The sequence below is a fragment of the Camelus bactrianus genome, chromosome 30 (assembly GCF_048773025.1).
Source record: "Camelus bactrianus isolate YW-2024 breed Bactrian camel chromosome 30, ASM4877302v1, whole genome shotgun sequence".
NCBI classification, from domain to species: Eukaryota; Metazoa; Chordata; class Mammalia; order Artiodactyla; family Camelidae; genus Camelus; species Camelus bactrianus.
Window position 1 is genome coordinate 26,738,388 of NC_133568.1, and position 12,422 is coordinate 26,750,809.

Consider the following 12,422-nt stretch of genomic DNA (forward strand, 5'->3'; position numbering starts at 1 on the left):
CGCCGTCTGCGACGCAGACCAGTGCTGTGGCCGTGAGCCCCGTCTTCGGGATTCCCAGCTGTACACTACCCAGCCTCCCACATCCTCCGAATATCCTCAACTGTGGACGAGGACGACAGCTCTCACTTCCAGCATTCCCAGGACACCTAACCCAGCGGGCTCAAAGAGTCACTGTGCACTGTTCAGTGGGTATCTGCAATTCAGTCCTGCAGTCCTGCCACCTGCCCCTCCTGACACCTCATCCTCTTCTGTCTCGGCTCACTGCTCAAGCCTCTCCACCCCCAGATCTCACCCAGGTGGGGCAGGTGCTCCACATCCCCTCTTTGGTGAGACCACAAAGCAGCATCGCCCTGTGCTCTCAATGTTGGACAGAACTCAAGTTCCTCCCATCCCAGCAGCTGCAGCCCAAGACCAAGGAGGGCGGGACGGGGAGGGCACTTCCAGAGGAGGGATCCTTTTCAGCCTCACATTTCTTGGGTCAACAATCTAACGTCTGTCCCAAATCCTTTATCACTGTCTTCAAGCCTTTATTCTATACACACACACCCCTCAAGAGAAAACGGATCAGATAATAAGAGAAGGATGAGAAACTGAGGAGGAGTTTAAACACACATGTTCCCCTGCCGCTGCCCTGGGGGGGAACACACACATTTCAAAAATCACTGAGAATAACATTAAGTGAGAGATACAAATAGGATAAAAACTAATCAGTACAATCCAAAACAAAATTTAGAACCAAATTTAGAACCAAATCCCTGAAAAAATATGCTTAGATCACCTCCATTTGAACCCCAGGTGTCTGCCAATTCCCCTAAAACATGTTGGCCTGTCCTGGCCCCCAATAACACAGAGCTGGGTGTCGTAACCGTATCTGCAGCACACTTCACTCTTCTGAGGAATAACAATTTCTTCTGATGATTTCAGATTCATCTTTCCTTGTGAGGTAGATCATCTGTTTTACTTTTTTTTTTTAATACTGATGTGGCTGCTAAACGCCACGAACGTGGCACTTTCTAATTTTAATGAATACCATGAAGTTCATATCTAAATACATTTTCTTATTTGGGGTCCTAACCAGGAAAGAAAAAAAGCCTAGGTATACAACACACACACACACAGTGACCACGTGCTTAAGTAGAGTGGCTTGTTTTTTAAGTTGTAAGAGCAGAAGAGAAGTATCTTTTCTTTTTATTTTATATGAACTTCCACTGTGATGTGCTATTTTCATGTTTTTAAAATTTAACTTAATCTTCTAAACATTCACTTTAAAATGACTCAGGAATCATTTTGATGATTTTTCATTTTTCATGTGAAATAAGAGGACATCGAACAGACTATGGCTTTATTTTAACTTCCAATACCAAGAACAAAACTGGTTAGTCCACAATAAACATGTAACAGTAATGTGCCACCTGCTGCTAACATTCAGTATTTTGTCCCAAACCAGCGGTTTATTTTGGCCACGCTCAGGTAGAGCACCAGGCTGACGATAAAGTACTCCTCCGTCTCCTCGATCCACACCAGCTCCATGTGCACTCTTCCTTCCGGGTCCACGTAGTCAACATAGTACGTCTGTCCCAGGAAATGAGGGCCGTCAGGGGGCCCGGAAGAGGCTCTCATACAAACCGGGGAACTGAAACACCAGAAGGGTTTCCCACACTCATCCAAAAGAGTTATGTCCATTACAGAGCAACTCTACAAAATAAGCACAAAGATTTACAAGTGTAAGGAGAAAATGGCCAACTAGACTGATTTAATAAATGCAGAGCTGAAGTCTCGCCAGGAAGGGTGAACAGGAGTTGGGTGAAAGCGGGAACAGCATATGCAAACACGTGGAATACTCCACATGGCTGGAACGGGGTGGGGCGGGGCGAGACTGAGGCTCAGGAGGGCGGAGTCGGGGGTCAGATCAGCTCTGTCCATCACTGGACCCGGCCACCCACATGCAGCGGCCAGTGCCAAAAAAAGGCAGGTCAGACAAAGGAAGGAGAGTGGGGGGATGGGGCGAAAGCAGGGAGCACAGTGACGGGGCAGCGGTCACCATCCCACACCAGTGACCAGACAGTGAGAGCCCCAGTGACCAGTCGCAGTGATTCAGAGGAGAGAAGAAATGGAAGAAACACTTATGGGACAAACCGAGCAGAATCTGGTACTGGAGGTGAGGGAGAAGGGGTCTCATGTCCTGTTTTCTCTCCCACAACAGAAGTGCAGGATCTAAAACACCAAGTGAACAGACACCACTCCATGGAGACATGGGCTGGGGGAGGAGACAGCTGGAGACACTGACAATTATTAATACTATTAATCAGCTATATTTTACATTTATTTTTAACTGTGGTAAACGCATCAGTTCTCCAGCTGAACTACTGTGAAGTCCAAGCTCAGTGGCATTAAGTCCAGTCACACTGCTGTGAACATCAGCACCGCCCACCTCCAGGGCTCTGACCACCCTGCAAAGCCAGAACCCCGGACCCGTCAGACAACAGCTGCGCACTTCTCTCCCCCAGCCCCTGGCAACCATATCCTACTTTGTGTCTCTAAGAGTTTGATACACTAGGCACCTCGTGTAAACGACTCCCACAGTATTTGTCCTCAAGGCTCATCCATGCTGTGGCTTGTGTCAGAATTCCCTTCCTTTTCTGAGGTGAAATAATACTCCACTATCTGTACGCACCACCTGTGCGTATCCCTCCATCCACCGATGGACACCTGGGTGCCTTCTGCCTTTTGGCTACTGTGGATGACGCTGCTGTGACCGTGAGTGTCCAGTGAGAGCTATATTGTTTAGCACATTTTAGGTACTGGACACTAATGCAAGCAGTTTACACGCACTAATTAATTTACTTCTCAAGACGCTGTGAGGTAGGAGCAAGGCTGAAACCGTCTAACACCTTTTCAGGTGTGTCTCATTTCCCATGACTTCTGCCCTATGCTAGTGTTTTTTTAACTGGAATTTAAATGCTTACTTCTAGAAATCAGCAGAAACTGAGCATTGATCTCTCTATTATACGCATACAGACATGCTGTCAGTGTCTCTATACAGATAGAGACAGTGCCGATATCTGTCTAGAGAGAAGGGCAGAGAACCCCAGGCATGAGCATCAGCACAGCTTCTGGAGGTCTGCACACGTGGAAACGTGGTCATGAGCACTGGCCATATGGGCTTCTGTATGAGCCATCAAAAAGGGTCTTGACTCAAAAAAATGCATATCTTAAATTTAAGGGACACAAACATTCCAAAATTGAAAAAACCAAGATGGCTTAACAAGTGACTGGTGTGAACTGGTTCTCACCCAGGAGGAGACCCGAGTGAGGAGCCAGCCAGCAAGAAACACCCCGAGTCCCGCAGCAGTGTGCAGACCAGCAAGGGCAGCAGGAGCCCCGCAGAGACTGGGCCTCGCCCTCTGACGCCTCCCCAGGTCCTAGAACAACGAAGACCAGGCTGATGAGAGCCCGGACCATCGCCCCTCTGCTCCGGGCGCCCCAGGGACCACAGCCCCAGGCGGAGGGGAGGGGCTCCCCAGGGGCAGGCGCCCTGGGGCTGAGCACGGGAATCACAGCCAGCACTGGAACAAGTGGCTGTCAGCACGACCCTCTGAGGGCGGAAACTCCGTGGCAAAACCCCAGATTACTGAGCTGGCACAGGGTCCCGCGAAGCTGGGCTCCCTCTAGCTCGTCGCCCTTCATGATCTCAACCACTGGGTTAGCAGTCCCTTGTCTTACCACTTAAAACCTCACCAAAGCCAGCAGCACAGAGCTGGTGTTAGAACCAGGTGCAGGAAGGGCCATGAGAAGAGAAGGCACCACCCAGAGGCCGACATTTCAGGGGCAGGCCAGGGGAGGGCGCCACAGGGAAACCAGGAGGGAGGGACGCCAGGCGAGCAAACCGCTCACCCTCCAAGCCCCTCAATGACTGACTCTCCTGCCTGGAGCCTTCAGCTTCAGCACTGGGAGCTGACATCTCCCAGAACCGCCTCCATCTGAAAGTCCATGCTCTCTGGTCCCTGCACACCCTACAAAGCGCTGAGCACACAGTGGAAACACAAAACCCTCTAACAGCTTCCAAACAACACTTAAACTGAGATCCAGATTCTGTACCGGGGTGGCCTGCCCAGCGGGAGCTGCCCCGCTGCCTTCCCAGCAGCCCTCCCGCCGGAGGTCCAGGGTCCAGGCAGCAGGGAGCCAGGTGACATGCAACACCGCATTTAGGCCCTGGCAGGCACAGGCAGATGGAGGGGTCCAGTGGGCACACAACCTCGTGTACAGTCCTGGGGGGGGCACAGGGGCCTCGGCTACCACCTCCTCCTGGAACCTCACCCCTCCTTCTGCACCCTGCCTGAGAGCCTCCTCTTCCTTTTGGCTCCTTCTCCATAACAAATGGCTTCTGTCCCTCTGGGGGTGGGGGTGGGACGGGGGATGTTTTCAGAACCTCCATCAAGCCTTCCTCCCACTCACCCTCCATCCTTGTCCTCGAGAGAGCTACTTCCAGTTGTCCGTCCCCAGGTTGGTCTCCCTGGGCTTGACTGTGTAGGCTGCACACCGCAGCAGTAGGCACAACCCATCTTCCTGGGGGCGGGGAGTCAGCCCTCCTTGCCTGCACCCTCTCACCAGTGACCTTGGCCAGATGCAGAACCCACTGTCTGGGGAGGGCACAGGCCTGGCCCACACAGCAGTGGCATCTTCTCCTGAAGGGTTTGATTTTACAGGCATCACCTTCCTTCAGCTCCACTTGACAGCAATACTTGGCAGCAAGCTGGCCGAAGCATCTTTCTTAAGGGGGTGGGGGACAGCCACCTGCAACCCCTGACCCTGAGATGTGCCCTTAGGGGTGCTGCCGACCTCAACTCTCCCTGCGTAAAGCAGAGCCAGAGTCACACTGGAGTATCTCGCTTACATTAAAACTGATGCCAAGCTCCATGCAGATTTAGAAGTAACATCAAAATAACACCACAAATGCCAAGTCATGAAAGAAAAAGCGACAGGAATAAGGACAAGAAAAGCCTCACCAAAAGAATCACCATCAGTCGACGCCCTGAGAGGATCGGAGGGCAGGCAGACCGGGAGAGCGTCCGATGCTGACCGCACCGGACACTCAGCAAGCAGGTCTGCCGGCCGCTCAGCACGACTTTGCAAGACAGCAGGGGGACCACTTACAGAGCAACTGCCCTGTGTGGAGCCACCATAAGCATGTCTACATGTATTTTAAAACATAATCTGGCTTAAGAAACAATGACTTGCCTAAAATGTGATTTTTTTTAAGTTGAATAATCTACGATATAAAATATCTGTTTCCTGGAACTTACAACTGCAATAAACGTTAAATTGGTGTGTGAATAATTAAGATGTTTTTGAGTAAATGCTTTTTGCCTGGTCCAAGCTGCAGCTCCGCTCTTTCTCCACAAAACGAGCAGCCGGAAGGGCTTGGACGGAAGGCAGGGTGCGGCCAGCGCTGCTGGGAACCGGCGCTGCGTGCACCCACCCTCCCGGCCACCACGCTAGGTGGAAAACAAAAGGCGCTCAACAGGCATTTGAAAAATCAATCAACTGACTGTCACTGGCTTAGAGCACGTGCACAAATCTTCAGACACCAGAATAAATGTAGGATTTTCAAAGCAGCATCATACATGTATATCAACAGACACTTTTATTATTAGCAACATACAGGTTATTTTAAGAAAAGAAAACAAATTACCTTTATACAGCCATCAAAAATATTAGTTTTCCAAGAAAGGCCAACTTTTCCAATAAGAGGTACGTGTTCGACGTTATTTTTAGAACTTATCACAATGAGCTTCGCATATTCATTTTCTATGTATCCTGAAAAGATGTAAGAGTTTTAACATTACTATATACCAATGCAGGACAACAAGTCAAGACTCCTCAGGTTCGCTGCCCAGTGAAGGAAGCTCCCATAGCTACATACTGGTGGGGGTGGGGGGACCCCAGCAAGGCTGACTCGGGTGTCTGCCGGAGGCCAGGGCGGAACCGCAGCTGCACTCCAGAGGCAGAGAAACGAGCGCGCCCCAGAGTGAGACCCAGACGTGCCTGAGCACGGAAAATGGAAAATCCAATCTGTGGAGCTTAAAAAAACAGATGCCAGATATTGCACAGAAAAGGCACTAAGCATGAAGGAGAAGGAGAGAGATGTCTGGAGAAACGAGGGGCGAGAGCAAGCGGATGTGGAAGAGATAAGGGAAGGAGCCCAGCACACGAGGTCTTGGCACAGCGTGCAAACAAGCAGAGACCCTGGCACGTGCTGACCAAGAGCTGAGACCAGAGTCCGGGCCGCGCCGGCGCAGCTGGGAGCTGACCAGGGGCAGCCGTGCTCCCGAGGCCCCGGAGGGGGGGGCGGGCAGGCTGGCTGAGCCTCACATAAGGGTGCGCCCCAGGCACGCACTTCAATGCATCCTGAGGAGGGAGCATCACACGTGACCACGTCGGAGTCTTTGCCCGCACGTGAGTCGCAGGCAGGCAGGTGGAAGGAGAGTGGAGAAGAGCCCACGTCCTTTGACCCCAGGCTGTTTACTTCACAAGACAAGACAAAACCAAAGCGAAGCTGTCTTAGGAGCCAGAGCCCCATTCTAGAATTTCTATATGGTGTCCTCGCTTAAGTGTAACCGAAAGATTGGGAACAGCTGCCTCCTCACGGACAGGACTGGGCTCTGTGTGGGGCTGCAGCCCTGTGGGGCCAGGAGCCCTCCGGCTCCGAGGACAGAGGCACCCGGGTCCCCTCCCCCGCCAAGCGCTCAGCAAGGCCCCTGTGGCTCCTGTCCCGCTCTCCTAGGCAGTCACCTCGGAAGCACGAAGGAAGCAGGAGGAAAGCGAGGTCTCGGAGGAGGCATGGTAAGGTTGTCCTGATCTGACCAGACATGGCTCTGCTCCGTGTCACCGCACAGCCAAGTGCCATCCAAGAGGCCCCACCTGGCTGGTGGCCCGCTAGTGCCACCCCGAGAACTGGAGGTCATTTTCCATGTGGCTTGGCCTCAGGGCACTGCAGAAAGTAGACCCCAAAGTACAGGAGCCAATAACATCTCAATGGCAACTGTCTGAGTTAATAGACATGAAATCTCTGTAGGAAGCAAGGACTGCAGCTGTTCCGTTGTTACTGGACATCCTCCCACTTCAGAACAACTGTAACGTCTTCACAAGTCAGAGAGCCTTCCACCAGCCCGCTGTAACTGCTTACGTTTCTCAGACAGAAAGAGGTGAAGCTCTTTCTACACATAAGCAATCTGCACACAGAACATGTGTGAAGGTGAGTGTGAATAGAACAGGTCATATTTTTGAGTATTTATTGTACACTGAGCGTGTGTAAGCACTTTGTGCCTGGCAGCTTAAAAGAATACCTTAAAATAGCACCATTAATTAGGTGTTATAACTTTTGAACAAACCCACAGGTCACGCTGCAGGTGAGCGGCAGGAACCTGACCCAAACCCTGGCCTGTGTCTAGAGTCCATGTTACAACAGATTAAACAGATACAAAAATGGAGACACATGATCACCTACAGGTTTACAGACTAGCTGAGAATTTATAATGTAGATTTAGGTTCTCACGAAGTTTTGTTTCCATATTACCGCCAACAGAGAAAATCTATGAATGCGCAGACAAGACGCGCTGGGGAGGCAACTACGGCTCCGAAATCGGTGCTGATTTCTCCCTGCTCACCACCTCTCCACCCCGGCTCCCAACCTTCCCCAACTAGATCGTGAGCACCCCGGTGCCTTCACCGAGACATGTCCCTCACACCTGGGTCAGAGTGAACCCTGTGAGGGTGCAGCAGGAGGGAAAACAGCCTCTGACAAACGCATGGGCAGAGGCCTGGTGCTTGGGGCTGGCACGGGCCGCGCTCTGGAGTCCACCACTGGGTGAGAGGACAGTGCTTTCACAAGAGAAGCCACAGTGTGTCACACATACAAATGCAGAGTCCAGCGCTCCCAGAGACTGCGGGCTAACATATCCTTATTAAATTTCCGTGCTGCTTAAACCATTCAGAATAAATTCTGTTGTTGGAGACTCTAACCTTAACCTACCAGTATATAAGACCATCCTCCAAATGCAGAGAAATACAACTCAAAGCTCACTACCCTTGGCTTCTCATGATGAACACTTAGAAGCATGGACTTCAGAGTCGTAAGGACCTTATTCCAAACCCTGCACAGGCATTTACTAGCTGTGTGACCATGGTCAAGCTCCAAGCCAAGCACAAGGAGATACAAATAGTATAAAGCTTTGTGATTAAAGGAACTAAAAGTAAATATTACCAGTACAGGGTGGATTATTATAAATGCCAGGCTAACGTTGCTAAGCACTTTAAATGTATTATCTCAACAATAATATTCTATCTAAAGAGTCAAGCCTATTGCCAAGCAGAAAGCAAAAATGTACCATGTTCATGGATTGCAAGACTCAATACTGTCAAGACATCCATTTATCCAAATTGATGATATTAATAATTCAATGAGAAAAGAAAGCCTTCCCACAAATGGTGCAAGAACAATCTGCTAGTAATAATTGGGAAAATATAATGAACCTCAACCCTTGCCTTATCCTTAACACAAAAATTAATTAGGGATGGATCATAGACCTAAATGAAAACTAAAATCATAATCCAGCTGAAAGAAAGAATATCCCTATAACCTGGAGTAGGAAAGATTTTTAAGGCAGAAAAAAGAAAATAATACCATTTTAAAAATTAATAAATTAGATTTCATCAAAGTGAGAAGCTCTTGATCATTAAGAGACCACTAAGAAAATGAATAAGCAAGCCATAGACTAGAAAAAATTTTACAAAACATATATCTGACAAAGAACTGGTATTTAGAACATATAAAGAACTCCTACAATTCAGGAATAAAGAGAAAAATACTCTTTAAAAAAGAGAAAATGCAAAAGGATTAAGACACTTCAAAACAAGATATGCAAATAGATAATAAGCTTGCGGAAAAAGTGCTTAACATGACCTACCACTAGGAAAATGCAAATCAAAACCACAATGAGACACTGCCCCCAGCACATGCCAGAGCAGCTGAAATTTACAAGACTAATAACATCAAAGGTTGCGCAGGGCATGGAGCAATGAGCACACTCACACACAGACAATGCGAGTATACAATGGTACAACCACTCTAAAAATAAAGTCTGGCAATTTTTAATCGATAAACCTGCTCTAAGATCCAACAGTCCAGTCCTAGGTATTCAGCCAAGAGAAATGAAAACACAAAAAAGATTTTCACAGGAATACTATAGCAGCTGTATTCACAACAGCCCAAAACAGAGAACCACCCAAATTTCCTCTCTATCAACAGGAAAATACGTGAGCAAATTCTGGCATATTCGTTCAATGGAATACAACTCATCAGTAAACAGGAATGACTGTCAATCTGTGTCAGTACGGATGCACCTCAGACACTATGCAGAAGGAAAGAATACAGACACAGGAGAGTACGTGCCATGCGATCCCACTTATACCAAGTCCAAGAATAAACAAAACTAACCTATGGTTGAAAAAAAGAAAAGAAATATGTACATGGGAGGTCTTGTAGTATTCTTGCAATTTTTTCTAAGTTGGAAAGTATATCAGAGAGTTACAGAAAAAGCTCAGAAGGAAGAACCTCGGCCTTGGACATGAGATCCAGAGCCATCAAGAGCTGCTGTGGGAGGAAGTCAACTCAGATCACAATGAGGCAAGAGTGGCCAGAATGGGAGAGAGGACAGACAGACAGGCTGCTGGATAGAGAGTCCCACTGATGGGCAATGAGCCCACGCAGCAAACTGCATTTGAAATTAGACCTGCTCCTGGGTCCTTCAACATGAATGCTTTCTGCTAAGCCAGTTTTAGGTTAGGTTTTCTAGGTAGAAAATTAAGTTCTAGATAGCTTTCAACCAAAAATAATCCTTTTTTTAGTTTCAGGTGTAACTGCATTTTCTTAATTGGAGTATAGTTGATTTACAGTGTTTCAGGTATACAGCAAAGTGATTCAGTTATGCATAAATATATATTCTTTTTCAGATTCTTTTCCATTGTAAGTTATTTCAAGATGTTGAATATAGTCCCTAGGCTATATGGATCTATACAGAAGTGCTTTTTTTCTCTTTTAAAATAATTTTTGAATCAGAAAACATGAATACATTTCTAAGTAGAAGAGGAATTGATGGAAAACAGGTCTGAGAGAATGAAGAGACAAGAGACCAAGGGCTGAATAAAGGTCCCAGGACAGGTCAGAGCAAATGTATTTAAATAGGAGCAGAAACAGGGAAGACTGTTGTGGAAAGAAGTGAGACATCTTTTTCTCTAAAACAGGGAAAAAACAAGACTACAAGAAGACTGTGATCCATGGAGACACGCCGGCAGATGAGGGAGGAGGTGAGGACGCACTGTGACTCCCGGCACAGCAGGTAGGGAGCCCGGAGACCAGGGAAGACTGCGACATCCTGGGAATACGAGGGGGGCCACCAAGAGCTGACTAAAGGATTTCCGAGCAGTGACCAGGGGTAAGCTGAAACCTGACAGCCCCGTGGACGTGTGTCTGCGATCTTCTCCAAGGGGCTGAGGGGCAGTCACGAAATCGCCAAAGCAGCGTCGTGGGCGCAGATGGAGGGAGGCCACCAGGCGACAAGGAAAGGGACTCTACGGGGCGACAGAGGACAAGACCACTGACAGTGTAACCCAGGCTGCGCACCCAGAAAAACGGAGCTAGAAGGGGAACCAGAAGAACGAGAAGAAACCCAAACAGGCAGTAGTAGTGAGGAACAGGAACCACGCACAGTAAAGAAGGTTGTGGTCTGAGACAAGGCTCTGAGCTCCAGGTCCTGGAGAGTGAAGTCCAGCACACTCACACACACCAATCAGACTGACATCAGGGCAAAAACCGGAAAACCCATGATTTCTATTTTTTATTGGACTTAGTTCCTCAAACCACTTGTTTTAAGTAAGAGATTCTATTTCCACAGCTGCCTTATAAATGTCTATTAAAAAAGCACAATATCCTGTTTAAACAATATCCTTGGAAACAAAAATATAAACAAAATAAATAACTCATATCCTTCCTTTCAAATGATTAAAAGAATCAGGTCACCAAAGAGAAAGAACAAATCAAAATCTGAGGTCAAATCTCAAACAGAAGTCAAGAGTCCTGAAATGCAAAAACAGATGAAAAGGGGTCACGTAAAGGTTTTGGGGACCTCAAGGCTCCTCCTCACAGGCCCCGTGTTACAGGTGGGGTGGCCCCAGAGGACACAAACTGTGCAGCCCCAAAGGACCCCTCCTGGTTCCAGGTGCTGCTGTCACCATTTTGAACGTGGTAACTTTCTAACAAGGAGCCCGCGGTTTCACTTTGCACTGGTCCCACAAATCACGTCGCCTGTCCCACTTCAGTGAAGGTGCCAGTGACCCCTGATGAGCCCTGACGTAAAACGTCTGGAGGTCTGCGCCCCCTAGTCTGTGAGCAGTCATCTGCAGTGATGGTTTTCCACAACGGGTCACCAAATGAACACAACAGGAAAAATGTGAGTAACAACCACTGATGAAGATGCTATAAAGAATTATCTGCCCCAATTTCTCTAGATAACCACCACCTAGAAAGCACTGTACGTCTTCTAATGCCTTCCTGGTAGCAGGAATGCTTGGAGAGGATAATCTGACCTAGAAACATAGGAAGTAATTAGTATCGAGGAACAGAGGGAACAAAAAAGTATTTTTGGAATCACAAAAATAAAAATGGGGTAACATGCTATTATATGAAAAATACCTTAAACAATAAAAACTTTAAAAGTAGAATTTCTTAAAGAGCGGTTTTCTGGGCTTACCAGTTTCTACTGCTGACGTGTTGAACAGCCCAATTTTTTTGGTAGGAAAAAAGAAGTTTCTAAGGCCCATAGCTTCTTTTTAAGCCTTCAGTATTTTCTTCTGTGCCTTACAGAGTAAGGCACTGAATATTTAATCTGTATTTTAATGAAAAGCATATTGCAAAATCCCTATAGAATATAGGACAAATCTAACAAATAGATAATGGAAACAATCCAGGAATATTTATTTACAATGGCAACACAAAAATGAGTTGAGAAAGGCATAGGACCTACAAAAAAACATTTCTCCCAAGGGCAGTGAAGAAAACTTAAACAGATAATCCAAAACCCTAAATAAAAACACATCAGTTCCTTCCAAATTAATGTACTCATTCGATACAAATCAGATCAAAATCCAAATAAGACAACTGACAATCTGGCCAAGTGATTACTAAATGTATCTAAAAGAATGAATAGATGGAAATAACTGAGAAATCTTTGATCAAAGTTCATGAGTAAGAAATTTTATATTGGGGGAGGGACGCATTTTCATAACAAAATACACAAGTAAAGCTTTAAATATCTTCCTGCCTAGCGGAGATACAAGAGGAAGGGGCCCTGGTCCCCAGCAGAGAG

The 12,422-nt window shown here is 47.4% G+C and overlaps 1 protein-coding gene across 1 annotated transcript in view; it reads right to left on the bottom strand.

Moving 5' to 3' along the window:
• Positions 1-1,315: 1,315 nt before the first annotated feature.
• The window catches only part of FBXO15 (F-box protein 15), a 37,926-nt gene continuing 26,819 nt past the window's right edge, over positions 1,316-12,422 (bottom strand). Inside the window, exons 9-10 of the mRNA XM_074355152.1 lie at positions 5,693-5,817; positions 1,316-1,695 (exon numbers count right to left, since the gene is read on the bottom strand). Coding sequence (XP_074211253.1) covers positions 1,426-1,695; positions 5,693-5,817 — 395 coding nt within the window. The 3' untranslated portion in view covers positions 1,316-1,425. The remainder of the gene's footprint in view (positions 1,696-5,692; positions 5,818-12,422) is intronic.